Source organism: Varanus komodoensis, unplaced genomic scaffold, assembly GCF_004798865.1.
Source record: "Varanus komodoensis strain SLA01 unplaced genomic scaffold, ASM479886v1 scaffold67, whole genome shotgun sequence".
NCBI classification, from domain to species: domain Eukaryota; kingdom Metazoa; phylum Chordata; class Lepidosauria; order Squamata; family Varanidae; genus Varanus; species Varanus komodoensis.
This window is the reverse complement of record NW_025336308.1, coordinates 932457-950377: the sequence shown is the minus strand read 5'-3', so window position 1 is coordinate 950377 and position 17921 is coordinate 932457. Positions and strand designations below refer to the sequence as shown.

At 53.1% G+C, this 17921-nt stretch overlaps 1 protein-coding gene across 1 annotated transcript in view; it reads left to right on the top strand.

Moving 5' to 3' along the window:
* The window catches only part of ISL2 (ISL LIM homeobox 2), a 16619-nt gene extending 4670 nt beyond the window's left edge, over window positions 1–11949 (top strand). Inside the window, exons 4-6 of the mRNA XM_044450489.1 lie at window positions 3657–3943; window positions 7565–7732; window positions 11746–11949. Of these exons, the coding sequence (XP_044306424.1) occupies window positions 3657–3943; window positions 7565–7732; window positions 11746–11862 (572 nt within the window). The 3' untranslated portion in view covers window positions 11863–11949. The remainder of the gene's footprint in view (window positions 1–3656; window positions 3944–7564; window positions 7733–11745) is intronic.
* Window positions 11950–17921: the final 5972 nt, after the last annotated feature.

The window sequence follows — 17921 nt, the reverse complement described above, 5'->3', positions numbered from 1 at the left end:
CCCCCCCCGTCTCATCTCTGCCCCGCCGGCCGCAGCAGGCCCACGAGAGTCCGGCCTCCCTCTCCCGCCCCCCCCCCCCGCAGGCGAGGGCCCCCTGGCTGTCCGGGGCGCCGTCGGGAGCCCCTCTCCGTATCCCCCGTCTTGCAGCACCTGGAGGCCCAGGCGAGGGGGCTGCACGGAAGCGGCTTTGAGGGGGGGGGCGAAAGGAGCTGTCGCTGCGGCCGCCCCGCACGGCCCTCGCCCTTCCCCGCCGGGCATTTGGACGGAGGCCACGAAGGGGGCACAGGAGCCCCCGGCCCCCTTCCTGCGCGGTGCCTGACCGTCCGTCCCCCGGACTTTCGGTTTTGAACGGCAGGACGTGGCTGAACCGCAGACATCCCGTGGAAATGGCAAACGGCTCGCGGAAGAGAGCCGAGGGCCGAGCTTTCCCTGAGCTGTGCGTGTGCTGTGTGTGTGTGTGGGGGGGTCCCACTTTTGGAGTTCTCCCCATCTGCCCTTCCTTAACTAGGACTCGCCAGCATGACAAATCTTTTCCTTAATTTCCCTTTGCTCAGGGATAGAGTGAGGGGCCTCCAAGGAGGCAAAGGGAAGGGTGGGGAGCCAGAAGTTGGCTCCCCCCCCCCAAGTAATCACCGCAGAAATCAGATCCTGCTCATTCTGCTGTGCAATGCTCTGGAGCAGAAAAGCGGGGTGCGAACGCCCCGCAAAGAGCAAAGGCTGGGCGGGCGCGTGTGGGGAAGTCTCATGGCCTCCTCTCTCCTGCCCAGAAACGTCAATCCCATCCCCCGCTGTCCCCCTGCGAAGTCGTGATGGGGGGAAGGGCTTCCAAAGCACGGGGGAAGGACCCCGGTTCTTCGGAAAGGGCGATACTGGTGCGGAGCTCCCGAGAGAAGCCCGAGTGAAGCCGGGTCGGGTTTTCCACTCCAGCCCCAAGCGGAGCCCCTTGCCAGGAGCAGAGCTGCCCTCGCCGCCTCCCTGGAGGCCTCTTGTCCCTGCGTGAGGCCTGAACGAGTCCGCCCCCCAAAGCTGGGCCCGAGCCCGAGCCCACGCAGTCGCCACTGAAAGCCCCCGAACCTGTCTCTCTTTCTCGGAGGCAGCGCGTTCCTTCCCGCACCCTCCACTTCAAGGGCCCAACTGGAATTAGCCAAAGGGGTCGCGAGCAGAGCAGAGCAGAGCACGGCAGCCTAGGCAGCAGGGCTGAGCCCCCGAACCTCTCCCTCCTGTCTTGCGAGCGGTGCCCACGGACGGAGCTGAAGGAAACGCTCCAGCCCATTTCTGTGGTTCCACTGTGAACAGGAACGTTTTCTTCGGTCTGGCAGGAGATTGAGGTCTGCAGGGAAAGACCCTGGAAGGCTGAGCATTGTTTCCCCAAGAGCGTGTGGAGGGATCCCAGAACCCTAAATCTGTACTGCCAGCAGCTGTATCCTACAACCATGAATCTAAAAATGTGAAAGTTCCACTATTTTTAACGCATTAAGGATAATTCACCATTCAACAGTAGGGGAAAAATTAATCAAGGATTGTCCTAATAAAGGATTATTATCCTTCCGTTTTATACACACAGACACACACTTTTTGTTGATATAACACACACACACACACAGAAAGTTTCATCTATTTTCCTTCTCCATCCCTCAGAACAGACATTCTTTACGTCTCCATTTAATCTGATCCTACCATTATTCATGACATTAAAAACAGAAACGAGCAAGGAACACCTAAACAGATTTAGGACCCGCTTCAAATCAAAGAAAGCGAAACCTTTTGTCAAAGTGACAAAAGTTCTTATTTCTACCGAAATAGATTTACTCGGAAGCAAATCCCGTGAATTTATCAGGGGCTTGTTTTGTCCCAAGTTGAGCCCGGCAGCCTAACCAATGCCATCCTAAACACATTTCTCCAGAAATCAATTGCACTGCTTCTGTGGGGTTTATGCCCTAATTACTGAGCTAATGAGTTCAGCGCTGCAGCCCTAATTTCACCCTATGTACAGAAGCTATAACCTGATGTCCAGTCACATGGGCATAAGCCCCATTAAATATAGGGAAATTATATTCCCTCTTTCTCTCCTTCACCTTTGCTTGCTTGCTTGCTTCTTCAACCCACAAATATGCTATTGGGTCGTTGTTCTCTCTCTATACAACCAGCGTGGGTTCTCAAAATAAGCAGATTTAATTTTCAGAGCATTGCGGGAGAAATACACCTCCATCTTAAAAGGAATATTTAGTGAAAGGTCTCAGAAAGTCTCTTACGCCGGTGGCTGCTTCCCTTTTTCTAGATCCTTTTGGAGCAAGCAGTTTCACTGGGTTTGGGTTGGTTTTCGTTTAGCCCCCAAGCCTATTCCCCTTTCTAGAGTGCCATCCAGTTCAAACTCCTGCCTACTGCCGTTGAGCCCGACCGACTTACACCGTATCTGCCTGTAGCGAGGAGGAAGAAAATGAAAACAAAACCAGGTCTCGAAACTAGATCTCCTTGTGCGATTTTAACCACAATCGCAATCATGAAAAAAGGATCTCTTTTTAAAAATTATTCTTAGCCTTCCTTTTTGACACGCCTGGCTTTTGGCACAATCACACTGATATTCGGTTTATTGTTGTTGCCATTAGTTTAAAACAGGGATTACCTCGAGGGGAAAAAAAGCTGGGCCCAAGTTCGCCAGTTTCCTTCCCACGCTCGCACGCACACCAATGAAAGAACAACTAGGAAATTATTTTGGTTACTGCAGGAAAAATAAGAAGGAAAGGATTTGGCATCGCAACTAAAAACGGGGGACGGCACGGCACCCGCTTTGCAGTCGATGCCGGCTGACTTCCGAGGCCCGCGACGATTTGCCAGGCTCGGTCCGAAACGAGTCCGAAAGGAAAGAGCAGGGGGAACGTCTCCTGCGAAAGCCTTCGCCACCGCGCGCAAACGAAGGCGCAGCTACGTTCTGAGCAGGTCGAAGCAACGCTCAGCCTCCCCCAGCTAGAGCAGCCGCGCTTCTCCGTCCACACGCGCGGAGGATCGGGCCCGCGAGCCCCCCCCCCAGCAGCGTCTCCCCGCGGAGGGCCCCGAGCCCCCTTCGCCTGGAGGGGCCCCGCGGGGAGGCTGGCGCGCAGGGGCCCGTTGCGCGACGCGACGCGGCAGCGCGCAGCCTGCCTTGCGGAGGAAGGGCTCGGGCGCGGGGTCCCGCGGCGCGCTCCCATGGGGGAGGGAGAAGGCCCCCAGGCCCCAGCATCCCCGGCCCTCCGGCGGCCCTCTCCCACCCGGCGAACCCCGCACTGCTCTCGCAGGCCCAGGCCACGCGCCCCGCTCGCCTTTCCTACCCTCGACGGCCCTGCCGCGCTCCGGGGGCTTTCGGGGCGGGGGGGTGGGGGGCGGGTAGGGGGCGTCTGGAAGAACCCCCCTTTCCTTCCCTGGGAGCGAAGCTGGGCCCGCGCAGCCACGGCCCGGCCCTGAGCTCCCAACCCGGCCGGCTGGGGGATACTGGGGTTTGCAGGACCCCCTTTCTGCCCAGAGTTGCACCCGCAGTATCCCACAGACCAGACAAGCCGGAAGCAGTGGGGAGGGCGCCCCGAGCATGTCCAGAGAGCCGGCCCTTCCCGCTCACCTGGCGTGGGGCCCGGCCCGGCCCGGCCCTGGGGTGACTGCTCTCCGCCGGCCCCTCCTCTCCGCAGACCCGGCGCCCGGGCGGCAGCCCGCCTTGCGTCCACACGTGCACAAGCAGGCGGAGAAGACGACGCGGGTGCGGACGGTGCTGAACGAGAAGCAGCTGCACACGCTGCGCACCTGCTACGCGGCCAACCCGCGGCCGGACGCGCTCATGAAGGAGCAGCTGGTGGAGATGACCGGCCTGAGCCCCCGCGTCATCCGCGTCTGGTTCCAGAACAAGCGCTGCAAGGACAAGAAGAAGTCCATCCTCATGAAGCAGCTGCAGCAGCAGCAGCAGCACAGCGACAAGGCGGTGAGCGCCCGGCGGCGGCGGCGGCGCGGCCCTTGCGCGCGAGGCGCCCCGGCCGCGCTCGGTTCCCGGGGAGGCCTCGCGTCCGGCGCTTTGCCCCGCGGTGGCCGGCCAGGGGGGGGCCGCTCGCCCGCGCTCCCCGGCGCACAGCACGCGGCCATGAGGACTAGCCACCCTCCTGCGCGAAGGCGCCCGATCCACTCTCGGCACCTGCCGCAGCGGGCGGTCTCGATGGCACCTCTGCGCGAGGCGGCTGCGTGGCGGGCGCGGGCGCGGGCGGCGCTCCTCTGTGCCTCCGGATCTTCGAAAATGCAGGCCCCGAGCAGCTGAAAACACGTAAAAATCCTTCCCAAAATGAGTTGCTTTCTGAGAGGACACAATGCAGCCACGTTGTCAAATCAGGTCAAAGGAAATCAGGTCAAATGATAGCAGCTCCCCGTTAAAAAAGGACATTTTTCACCCCCTTTGCATTACGCATTGAGCAAATGTTCGGGAACGCTTGAGAACTGCAGAGAAGGCAGTTAAGTGACCCAGGGGTGACTGAGGCTCAGACCGATGGATTCGCTTCCGGACAGGTTAGGATCTCTGTGTGAGCCACAATCCGCACACCTCCCTGATACACCGCTGTTGCCTTGGCAGCACTTTTCGTAATATCGGGGGAGTGGGCTTGGGACCCTCCTGTCGGTCCGTCCTTGCAGGACTGTTATGAACTCGCAGCCCCTTATATCCTCCTCCTCCTTTCAGCCTCACAACAACCCTGCGAGGTAGGCTGGGCCGAGAGGCTGCGACTGGCCCGAAGTCACCCCGTTGGGGCGCCATGGCCGAGCGGGGACTCGAACCCGGATCACCGGAGTCCCAGTCCCGCGCTCCTCGCCACTGCACCACGCTGGCTCTCAGCTGTGGGAATGCCACTCTGAACATTTGCAACTCTATAAATCCCATAAAACGCTTTAGGAGTGACTTCAAGACAGACCATGCCCAGGGTACACGGATTTTGGGGCAAGCCCTTTAGAAATCTGTGGGACTTCTGAGTAAATTTGGTTTGGACATGCACCGCATGGAATATGTAAATGCTATGGGCACATTCCCCCCCCCCCAAAAAATATTGTGTTTAAACATCATCAAAATGAATGGAAGGCATGAAAGAAAACTGATTTCTGTGTTGCTTGACTGGGAAAAATCTCCAAGTAGATTTTTTCATCACACTGTTGCAGGAACATGAAGTGCCAAAGCAAAATCATTTTAAACGATACATTACAATTTAAATATCCAATTCCCACTTTCCCTGTCCATGTCTACTCTGAAATAACCTCCCTTCTGTTCAATGGGACTTACTCTTGGGTAAAGGAGTCCAGGACTGCTGTTGCTAGCGAAACTCCTTGCCAGATTTCAACGGCAGTGAAATTGGTTAAGTTCCGGATATATATTTAGGGAACTTCTATGCCGCCCCATTTACCGATGCCTCGGGGTGGCTCACAAACATAAATAAATAACAGCCTATAAAACAATATAATTTAACAGTATAAATTAAGTCTCCCTGGCCAAAGAATAAAATAATATTAACAATTAAAATAACGTTTGAGTAAAAAGGATAAGGACCAAAGACTGCAGAAAGGGCCCCGGGGGTGAATCTCATTTATACTGCTTGCTTTCAAGTAATCACACCTGGATTTGCCCTGTCTTTGTGCAAAGGATTGAAAGGAAAAACCAAAAATAACACAAGCAGAAACACTGATCAGTTTTGTCATTCAGATTCGTTTTTCAACATCTAAGCAGCAAAGCGAGGCTAGAAACATAATAATAATAATAGCAATAAATTAAGAAATAATTAGCCTGGTGGTATGAAAACACTGTGGCCTTTTCGTGTCCTGGTTTTAGCAAGCATGCAAGGCAGAACATTCCAGGAAAGTGATTCACAAATTCTCGCAGCAAAAGGAAATCTCCCAAGAAGCTTTTTCCTATGCAGACTCAGCACCCTTTAAAAAAAAGGACTCGCCTAATTCTTCCTGAAATATTCATTTAAAAAATCAGAGTGGCTATTGCTATTACTGTTAGTAATAAATCTTTCAATGCAGAAGTAGAAACTCGGTGTCTCTCAGATGCTTTGGGCCTCTACAAATTCCATATCTCTGGCTATTTGCCATGCCAGCTGGGGCGTATGGCAGTTGTAGTCCAAAGTATCTGGAGGACCCCTGGTTATTGAAAATATTGTTTAAAATATCTTCTGAGTTCAAAAAGTGAACCAAACTTTAACCCACCGTTGAGCAAATTGCTGGACATGTATGATTTGGTTATGCTTCTCTTTCGTAGGAAAACAAAACCAAACCAAACATCCAGCTCGGTATTAAAATGTTTTCTTTTGGAGGGTGTGTGTGAAAGTCTTGTGTGTGTGTGTGTGTGTGTGTGTGTGTGTGTGAGAGAGAGAGAGAGAGAGAGAGAGAGAGAGAGAGAGAGAGAGAGAGAGAGAGAGAGAGAGCGCGAGAGCGAGAGCGGAGGTATGTAATTTCTGCAGAAATCAAATTATTTCATTTCCATTTGGCAACATAAATTGATTCGATGGGAGAATGAGGAATCATCGTGTTGTTGATCTGCTAAAGAGTTTTGTGGCATCTCAAAGATGATTTATTCTCACAGAAAGACAGCATTGTGCGAGTGGTTCCAGTTTTGTGATGAGGAAAGCACAGTGCGGTTTGTTTGTGAAGACAGAGAAAGACAAGGGTTTAAATTACTATGCACCCGAGTGAGAGGCAGAGCGTGGCTGGGAGGGGTTCTCTACACACACACACACTCACGCACGCACATGTTCCCCAGTGCTAAACTACTAAGGCTGACCCGGAAGCAACTGGGGAGTCATTTATTTATTTTATTTATTTAGAATACTTTTATACTGTTCATCAGCAAAAAGGCTCTCTGAAACAGTTTACAATAGATTAAAACTACCCAAACCCCATAAGCCAGACCCCATTACATAAGAACACTGCAATTCATTGTAGGTGAATCACTCCTACATTTTGGACCTGGTCCTTTCACCCTTTCTGTGTTGTTCTTTGTGCTCCAACCCCCCAGTTTGGGGCACTTTGGGGGTTCTCCTCCCTTCACCCCTTCTCCGGCTACAATGGGGTTCGTTTGCCTGTTCTTTGCGAACGGGGGCGTCCCTGATCCATGGCCCTGTTCTCAGCTGGTGCAGCTGCGGGTGCGGGTCATTCCCAAGACCTGTTTGCTGAGCACGGCATCTCAGCTCTTGGCTCGAAAAGAGTGTCCCTGGGCATGTCAGGGGTCCTTTTGGCTGAACCAGCACACTCCGATGTCTCCAGCCTTCCAGCTGCGACATATGGGAGAGCTGTATTCAGTGTGAGTCGAACTTCAGTTCCATTCATTCCAATGGGTCTACTCTACATAGGATCACCATGGCCAAATTCAGGTTTGGCTCGCGGTTAGACACACAGAGGCCCCACACACCGCTGCCTGCATTGCCTACCCCAAAGGCGCAGATCCGCATTCACAACGCCTTTCCCAGGCTCCCACCCCATCGCGGCCGCCGATTCGCGCCCAGAGCAGGCGGATGGACCGGAGTGACCCCTAGCTGACCGTCTCTCTCCCTCCGTCTCCCCTTCCCCTCCAAAGAGTCTGCAGGGCTTGACCGGGACCCCGCTGGTGGCTGGCAGCCCCATCCGGCACGACAGCGCCGTGCAGGGCAGTGCCGTGGAGGTGCAGACTTACCAGCCGCCCTGGAAGGCGCTCAGCGACTTCGCCCTGCAGAGCGACCTGGACCAGCCGGCCTTCCAGCAACTGGTAAGACGTGGGCCGCAGCGGGACCTCCCAGCGGGACTTCCCCCTTGAGCTGCAGGGAATTCCCTGTTCTCTGCCCCCCCCCCCGCTGCTCAGGACCTGTGCCAAGGATCGGGCCCCTGCGGAGGGCCCTCGCTCCTGCAGGGAGGATGAGGAGCAGGCACGGCTGGTTCAACGGGGGTGGGAAGCCTGACCAGGGCCCTGCACAGCTTGGAGACCTCTCCCCCTTGGGCTGCTTTACCAGACCGGTCTCTCTTTACGCTGAAAGGTATTTGAAAGGTGGTATCGGAAAGATGCTGGGAATATGGTCATAGAGCTGACTCACCTGCCTTCTACTCTCGGCTGGATCCCAATCCAGGCCTGTAGCCGGACCAAAAGTTCAGGCGGAGGGGTAACCCTTCTGGTCTGCAGGCCTTTTGAAGACAAAATTGTGAACAGCTTGTGAATGATTTGCTAGGGGAAAACAGGGGACGCAGAGAAAATGCAGGGCAGTCAGGCCTCCTGCCCACTGTAATCCTCACAATGAGCAGCCAAGATTACTTGTATGAATTTATATAGAAAGATATGTGGGGTTTTTGCATGGGGGGGGGTTCTGTTTGTACAGGAATGTATCCCCCTTGAGCACTTTTTGTGGCCAGTGAGAGAGGGCAAAAGCACCATTAGACTTTGTCCAGTGACAACCAATTCCCGTCACGGGACCTTGAGTACATTCTAGTTTGCATTGTATGGTCCAACTATTTGCTGAGACAGAATTCATGCTAGTCCTGTGCGTGTGAACAGGGACCTCACCTGAGCTGCCACCGGATGTTAGAACTCAGTTCTCTTGAAGCTGGTTATAAAGCGCTTAGGCTAGGAAATGATCGTCGGTTTATTTACAGCTGCTAGAATTTGCGATCAGATCTAAACAGAAGGCAAAACTGAAATCAACAAGGAGATGGGCGATGAGGTCCCACAGCTGTTTCCTATGCCGAAATGCACAGACTTTATTAGAAAGAAAGAGAGCAAACAAAAAACAGAATTTTAATTTAAATGCCTGTTTTCCTTTCATTTAATAATGAATAATTAACATTACAAAGACATATGAGCAATTATGATTTGATTGGGATATTATGGAAATATGTATCAATGGACACTGCTATTGATATTAGTTATTTATAATAAATTGTATTTTTAAATATATCCTCATGAGGATAAATGTCTCCATAAGAACTTTATGAGGATCCTTCCTGGTGCAAGTAGAGCTGAGCGCTTTCCTATAACAGGATGAATGGGGAGAAAGGAGCCATGCCTTGGATAACATAAAGGTTAGATCTAGCGAAACATTAAAATGAGCTATCCTATGTTCATTCTTTCCTTTTAAAGAGTGCCTTGGTCAGGGCTGTGCTGAGAAGGGCCTGCACTGCAAACCTGGTAGATGCTGAAGACCACGGGGTGTTTCCTCAGATGGAAACAGTCGTTCCTACCCAGGCAAAATTTCAGAAACCTTCAGGTTTCTGGGGAGGCTTTTATCCTGAGATTTTTTCTGCCCATTTGCTGAGTCTAGTGGAGGCCTGGATGGTGTTGTCCCACCTGTGTTTTCTGAGTCCTGCTTCCATTGTTCTGCTTTCCGCTTAATACAATAACAACAGCCGGTTAATTATTATCGGTAGTGCTAGGAGCTGTCCATCTGGAAGCACCGAAAGAATCTTGTATGATAGTTTGAAAAGAACAATCATATTCTCAAACTAAAGGCGATCATTTCGCATGTCATGATCTTGAGAAATGTATCCCCTGAGGGAAACGCATGCATTTTTCTAAAGTGTGTTAAGTTGTAGGTCTGGTGAGCTTCATGGGACCCATCCAGATTTAGTTATACTTAGGGCCGACCTACTGAAATAAATGCAACCTAAGTAATAACATTATTTTTATAATGATTCTATAAATGATTTTTATAATTTCATGATGATTTGCATGAATTTACTTTTTGCAAGTCCAGCCCAATGCGTTGCATAAAATGCCACGTGGCATTTTCTGTTGAATGATTCGGTAATCCGAATTAACATTAAACTGAGTGCCCATAATCCACTCCAAGAACACAAGGGAGCCTTCTGACCCCAAAGCCACTGGGGCCCTCATCATGGCAGCTTTTCTTTTGAGTTCTGGAGGCCCTTTCTATGGTGCTCCATGATGGTGGGACTATTTTAGGTTCAGCACCATGGAGACTTTGTATAATGCTCAAAAGAAAAGCTACCATGGATGAGGAACCCCACTAAACCTCATGCTAGCCACAGAGAGATGCCATGGGCGAAACAGGCGGCATATACATGTTTTAGAGAGAGAGAGAGAGAGAGAGAGAGAGAGAGAGAGATCGATCACCTGGGCATTGTTCCCCCTACAAAAATGTATTGGGTGTCCATGGTTAAAGCCATGAATGTCCACGTTGTGTTGTATAGTGGCCAAGCTAACGGCACCGAGTGTGCCTCGTGCAGTGTATCCACAGCTGCGGCATTGGCCATGTACACTTGTTTAGTACGGCAAACCATAAACCACGGCAAACTTGTTTATCATGGCCTGCCATAAAATCGATCAGTGGCCCGTGGGGGCAGGGGGAGCTGTGGGCCTCTTCCTGGGCTAAAATCACCTGGGAGCGGCTTCCAGCGGGGTCGCTTCTCTCCCTCCCTGGGCCATCTCTCCAGGTCCCGCGAATGCCAGCTGCATCTTGCAGAAGTCCAGGGTTTCTCCACGCAGGCTGCTCCCTCGCCTAATGCATTCCTCCTGGCATGGCGATGACGCGTTAGAGGATAATCCGGAGCGAATCCCATGCAATATTTAGTTGTGAGAGAGGAGAAGAGATGGGCGAGCCGCTTGCATAATTGAATGGCCGTTTGCTTGCACCAGCAGAGTCGTTAGCCGGGACGGGCATCTCCTATGTCCTGGCCTGGCTGGACGGGGGGGGGGGGGGGGGGGGGGGGCAGCAAATTCTTTCAGGGGTGGTATTCTCTTGGGAGAAAGGGAGAAACTGGGGGACGTGTGCTCTCAGGCACACCATGGCTTCCCAGCAGTGCGATCTTCTTGTCTCGGCCTTGGCTATGTGGTCTAGAAAGATTCCCCGACACCTGGGCAAAGAGCTGCCTGCTCCCAGTTGCCACGCTGGGAGCAAACTGGCGACCAGCAACGCTTGCCTTTTGGAACGGGCAAACAGGCCGTGTGGCGAAGGAACCGTGCCTTCGTTACAGCCCGCATACCCCTCTCTCATGGCCTTTCCATCTTTAATGATGGCCCAGTTAGCTGCTATTTCTGGACAGCGATCGATGAGGGACGTGATTTGGCTGGAACGGATTAAGAGGCTTGTAGGTTTCAGGAGAATTTCTCACTTTTCCCCCCAACAAGAGGCATCAGCCTGGGCCTATTTAAAGAACCCAGCTCCTCTGTGTTTTGGTGGCACATGTGGAGGAGAACTTTGTGCAGGACTGTCCCTTACGGTTTTGGCTATTCCAGACCCCGAGCTGCTTAAGCAGAAATTCCAGACCTAGCGCTACGCTTTAGTTGGCGCTGCCGTCAGTGGACTTTACGGTGATTTTGACTGCTCTCCATGATCAGGCGGGACGGCTGGACTTCGTCGACAGATCACCCACTTCCCTTGCAGAAGGCCCCAGGTTTGAACCTGGCCACCTCCGTTAAGCAGCAGGAGCACCCCGTGCCAAAGGCTTGGTTTCTGTCTAGTCGAGAAGATGGAGGACAGTCAGGCAGTGCTCCGCCAGATTGGAAAATAGGCTTCTCATGCGATCCTTCTATAATATTTACATCTTTAAAAGGAGGAAGCAGAGCATCCAGACATGAGCAAACCGGTGGGGCTTAGGAGATCCGGGTTCTAGTCCCCGCTTGATCATGGACCCCCTCCCCCGTTCCCGGGTTCCTGGTAGGAAAATGATGGGATGGAAATGCACTTGGGGGCTCCCTTGTGCCAGGGCGAGCCCTCGATGCTCATTGTGGGTCTCCGCTCCGTTCTGACGCCCTCCTTTGCTCCTCCCCTGCAGGTCTCCTTCTCCGAGTCGGGCTCTCTGGGCAACTCCTCTGGCAGTGATGTGACATCGTTGTCTTCCCAGCTCCCCGATACCCCCAACAGCATGGTCCCCAGCCCGGTGGAGACGTGAGGAACGCGCCCCTTCTCCTGCCCCCCCCACCCCACGGACTTTCGCATGGTCCTGCTCCTTGCATGAGGTCTCCCGAGCTCTGAGCAAACGCAACTCTTTAAGTTATTATCTTTATTTAAAACCCAGCGCCTTGTTCTTTCCTAACCCAGCTTGGCTGTAACTTCTTCTGGATCCAGACTTTGCTGCCTTTCCCAGGCCACAGTGGGGAAAGAAAGAAAGAAAGAAAGAAAGAAAGAAAGAAAGAAAGAAAGAAAATACGGAGAAAGGCTTCTGAGGGATTCCATTTTTCTCCAGGAATGCCTTTGGATTTTACTAGAATTACACCCAAATCATGTAATGATAGTTTTAGCATACGTCCCTTCCCACTTCCCTGCCCTCTTTTATTTGGAAGAAAGAAACCCAATCGACTTGGAATTGTTGGTGCTTGGGCTGGTTGGAGCCGGCCCTTCTACTCAGACTTCTTGTCGCCATCTTGGGCTCTTCCTAGCCAGTTCCACATTTTCTTCGTCAACCATCACGTGGCTTAATTCATCCCTGTTTGCCACACTACACCAGGTATCTGGAAAAATCTTGAACTCCTTTTGTTTGATGGCATGGGGAGCTGGGAACCTCCTTCTCTCCCGGAGCCTGCATGATTGCTGGAAAACGATCCACAGAACTGAGTGTTCTTCCCCTCTTGCCAATGTTAAATTATCTTATGGATGGAGGTGGGGTTATTTGAGCCTTTGCAGACCAAAGTAAGTTATTGTTATTTATTGTCACGGCAGCAGGTATATAGTGGGGTTGATATTTTGACCTTAATAATAAAAAGAAGAAATATCTGATAACAAAGAGCTGCGGTTTCTGTGTATTTCTGCTTGGCCTGAATTAAGGCAAGTGTTTTGGTCAACCATGGTGGTCAAATGCATTTGGGGAGGGGGGATTGAGAGATCATGATGCTGAGGGCTCCATTCACAGCCAAAAGTGGCCCAAGCCGGCTTATGAATCAGAGTTCAGACTGACCTAGACGGTTGGTTGGTTGGTTATTTCTTTAAACTACTCCTATGCCACTCGATTGCTTCAAATCCCTAAGCAGTTCACATTAAAATACGTATCATAATATATCAAAAAGAAGAAAAATGCATTTTAAATAATACAGCATTAGGAATGTTGCAGCAGGAAAGGAAGAACTGGAAGCTCGTGTGACGTTACAAGTCAGAGTTTCTAATAAGCCTTCGAGGAGTGTCTAAAGCTCACCAGTTTGGCCTCCCAATCCACACACGGGAGAGCATTCCAGAGGGTGGGAGCCACCACGAAGAAGACCTGTTTACAAGCTGGGTCACTGCTTTTCGGTGGCTTGCGTGTTCTCCTCAGTGGTCCTCAGCTTGCAGCCTTCCAGATATTTTGGCCTACAACTCCATGGCGGTCATCCCTGGCTCTGTTGGATAGAAAGGATGGGTGCTGGTGGACAAAACATCTGAAGAAGCTTAAACGGTTTGCCTTGGATATAGGTGGCCCCCTTCCCGCCCTATATTCCCAGCAGTGCCTCTGCTCATTGGCTGGAATGTGAAGGGAGGTGGGGTGACAGAAACTGAGCGTGGACCGAGCTCAGGTTTGCCCTGTCAAGTGGTGTGGTGGCTTTTTTCACTAGAACCTTCGAATCCACCAGCTGGAACCTGGTGAAAAAGACCTAGAATTAAGATTCTGAGGCCAGGAATTTGCTTTGGGTACCAAAACTGGAGCTCGAAGTTCACACAAAAATATGTACATAGTTACTCCCAAGCAAGCTTCATCCCAGCAGTATAATTTAGGGCATTTGGCTGGACTTCTGTTGCTGTTACTACCAAACAGTTGGGAGTTGGAAATACTGATCAGCAAAACATCTTGCTTAGTAGACTTACCTTCCACCCACCCATGATCATCACAGTTGGATGGGGAAGTTTGACACGTGGGGACAATTCGAAGGTATTTTAATATTATTTCACCACTCTGGATGGACTCCCATGTTCTTTCTCCTGCTTCAGACACCAGACTAGTTTGAGCTTTTATTGCCAAGGTGAAACTCAAAAGCTGCAGCTTCCGCTCCTGCAGATCTACAGCTTTTGTTGGATTTCACCTCCCATCATCCCCAGAAAGCACTACCAATGATAATGGTACTTGTAGTCCAGCAACATCTGGATGGCCACAGGTTCTTGTCCACCCCACTTTTCAGTTGAGTGACTGTGGATGTGAAAATGAGAAACAGGGGCCCGGCTGTCATTCTGTTAAAATAATGTGTATTTTAATTAGATAATTAAATGAATCACCTGCCTTTTAACCCATGAACTGACTCTGGAATACATTACATTTAAATCCAGCCTCATACAATCAAAACCTCAGTATACCCAAGGAAATGCACTGTTTTGTTTGTTCAGTCTGATCCCAGCAGAGAAATCCCATAGGTCTACTGAGAGAGAAGTCCCACTGAAGTCCATTGCGCCTACTCCTGAGTAAATCTACAGGCTTGCAGCCTGAACGATTGCATCCTGGGCAACCTTTGGGCATCATGGGGAGATGGGCTCTGCGTGGAGTTTACGCATTCATCCCCTCTGCCTGTCTCTGGCCATCAAAGACCGAACAGTGAAGTTCCTTGTGCACATACTAGAAATAGGAGGAAGTGGCAAAACCAGCCCCACCACTTTCAAAAAAGCAAGGGAGGGAGTGAACGAGCGAGCGAGCGAGCGACACACACACAGAAAACTCTTTCTCAGATAAAATGTCCGGGAGGAGTGCTCAGCTCTGCTTCTGACCACGCAATCACGTCGTCCGCAGGAAGGGCCCTTGGGGTGTTCCGGCGTCGGTGGGCTGCCGCCGTGTGGCGCACTGGGGTTCCCAAATGGGGGCGCTCTCATCCATTCTAGAGGGCTGTTTTACTCAGGGTTAGGGCCCACGTGCATTTAGTCCCAGAGCAAAGTCCTTCTGGCCGTGGCACCCACCAGTCCACCAGCTGGTTTGACTCCTTTAAGGCCCCTGCTCAGCCCTGCCTCGAACTTGCCGGCTGGGCTGAGGAGCACTGCCTTTGGGTTCTGCACTTTCTAGGGTCATTCTAGCAAGACGTTCTGGGGTTCCTGGCAAGCATCCGAGTCCAGGGTGCGGGGCTTGTAAAGCACGTTCCAACAGGGGGGCAGCAGACTGGCCCTAAAAATTCCCCCAGTGGCCAGCACACAGAGAAGCAGGCCGGCTGACTTCCGGAGCTCAGAAACCTGACCTCAGGGAGTGGAGGGGACTGGGGGACCAGAGCTCCTCTCGCCCCCTCCCTGAAGCTCCAGATGGGAAGAAAAACCCACCAAGCTGAAACTGCTGCATGGGAGGCTGAGGCGGCAAGGACAATTTGCACTGCACCTCCCGACGATCGAATGCCTCCGTTTTGGAGGGCTACTGTTCACGGAGGACTCCGCCAGGAGAAGTGCTCCAGTCTTCGATTTGCGTCACTTCACTTCCGTCAGATTCCCATGAGGCTGCATTTGGCCCCCTTCCTGTTCCTGAAACAGAGAAGGACCTGGTGAAGCCCGGTGGTGTTGTTGGCTTTTGCATCTCCATATGGAGCCAAGAACAAAAGTGGTGCACCTTATTCCTTGCTGAAAGGAAGACACTTATTGGTGGTAATTATATCCCTGGAAGCCAAGGTCGTTCAATCCACACAATGCATTTCCCCCTTTCTTGGCTTGCCGTCCAACTGCCCAAACAGGACCATGAAGGTTGTCCATGAGGATGGAGGCTTTCCTGGGCAAACTTCTCCCTCCTGAAATGCAACTATGTCATACCGTGCCCACCACTCCCCAGCCAGCATGCTGGGAATCGTAGGACTCTTCCCCCAGTCCAGCTCTCACTCAGCTTGCTTCCTGATGATCCCCGGTAGCTGTGCCTGTCCTAAGAGACGGTCGCATTAAAGCACAATCCCCAGAGAGGGGCACACAGAAGGAATTCCTACTGTGCTGAACAGAGCTTATTGTGTTTAGTAAGCAGGGGTGTAGCAAAGCCAGGGAAAGCAGAGCTGAGTGGCTGGATTTTGGATCAGCGTCGTCTCCCACTTCCTCTCTTCCCTCTCAGTTTAGCTTTGCTCTTCACAACAGTTGGGGCACGGCTGGGAGCGATTTCCCCCAGCAATTGCTGAGAGTGATCTTTTGTCATGCCGAGCATTTGGGGGAAGGCTGGCTTTTGACCAGGCAAGAAGCTCTCCTTGACTTTCCCTGTCCCCCCACGGCACCCTTTGGGGGGCTTTCCCAGGAGAGATGGCTGGGGTGGCGATCGGGAACCTGCTAATCCGTGAGCTGTATTTGCACCCTTTATTGGTGCAATGGCACTAAGTACAACACGCACAACCGAGAGCCACTGAGAGCCGCAACAGATCGGTTGTGGCTTAAGTTTCTGTGAACTAAAACCCACTTGGGTAACTGCATGAAGCGTCCTGCTGAGTTGATGTGTGTGTGTGTGTGTGTGTGTGTGTGTGTGCGCGCGCACGCACGCACGCACGCATGCCTAGACAGAAAAAACCAGTGTAAACACTGAGGCCGAAAGGCCATGAAATGTAAGCGTGCCGTCTGTGACCTTTTCTATGCCAAGTTCACATGTATTTCGGATAAGCCACCTAAGCCTAGTGGCCATCTATCGCCACATCTTGGGGGTAATGAATTTCATAAGCTAATTAGCCTAATTGCGTTTAAGCGAATTTGCTGAGCAAATTGCTCCAAATCAGTAGCTTAAGCAACCCCAGTGCCCTGCCCTGCCCAGGCCCGCTGGCTTCCATCCCTCTAATGCAGGGGTCGAATTTCAGCAGGAGATGCTCAGAGCTGAGCAGGCCTGAAGGAAAGGGCAAGGGCGGGTGTGGGGGTGTGCTGGTTCCTGCTCCAGGGCAGGTCCCAGCTGTTTTGCTGCCTGAGGCAGAGGGGGGCATGGCTCTGAAGCCGACCAGGGAGATGGTCCTTATTTTGGCATCCACAGCCGGACAGCATCCCGTGCCCACCTGAGCGCAGCGGCTAGTTTAGAGGGCGAGTGTCCAAGGCGAGTGTCTCTCTCCCTCGTGGCAGGCCTTCACCTGCCACAGAAGACAGCTGGGGTGGCCGTGATGGAGCCGTGGAGCAGCCGAGTGGGCACTTAAAGCTGCAGGCCCGGCACCGGCACCTGGCATCCTCAGGCAGCTGCCAGTGCCCCTCCGGGGCCCCATCGGCGCTACCTGCCTGGGCTCCCTCCACACTGGACTCTCGGATTAGCTGCAGCACTCCATTGCTGCCCCCTCGAGATCCCTGCCAGTCTTTCCACCATTGGCTGGGGCCGATGGGACTTGCAGGCACAAGAATCCGGAAGGCACTGGCCAGCTTTGCTGTGCTCCCGAGTGGCCCTGCACAGGGTGCTCTGGGGCCATCATGGGAGATGGAGGAGAGGGGGCGGGGGCACCCTCTAGCCCAGCAGGTTTCCTGGGGCTGTTGCCTGGATCATAAGCCGGGCAGGAGCCCAACCAGGCACCTTCCAGCGGGAACGTCGCAGCCCGGCCAGGCCCGGCCCGGCCCTCCGGTGCAGCCATCTCATCCAGCAGCCCTTGGGAGAAGCCCACCCCGCTTCCTTGCGTTCCTACCCCTCCTGTCACGTTCCAACCGCATGAGGTGGGAGGAGGGGATGCTATTAGGGGCTTAAGAGATCCTGGGCCACAGGGCAGGATCTGCGGATGCTGCTTTGCACGTGCCAATTCAAAAGGAATAATTAGGATTCACGGAACGGGCTTGGGAGCCAGAGCTGTCCGGGTCCCCTCCAAAGCACCTCCGATGGAGCACATTCTTCAGTGCTTCCTGCCTCGAGCTCAGCGGCGCCGGGGCCACCAAGTCTCCGGGACCGGGCGCGGGACCGATCCCCGCCGGCCAGGCCTGGCGCAGCCCGGCGAACCCGGCGAGCGCCCCTGCGCGTTGCGCGGCGGGCGAGGAGCGCCCCGGCGCCTGCCCTTCCCCGGCCAGCCCGACGCGCGTCGCAGCGCGCCCCCCTCCCGCCCTCCGCGCGCAGGGCCGGGGCGCGCCGCCGCTTCGGGGTCCCCGAGCCGGCTCCCGCGGGGG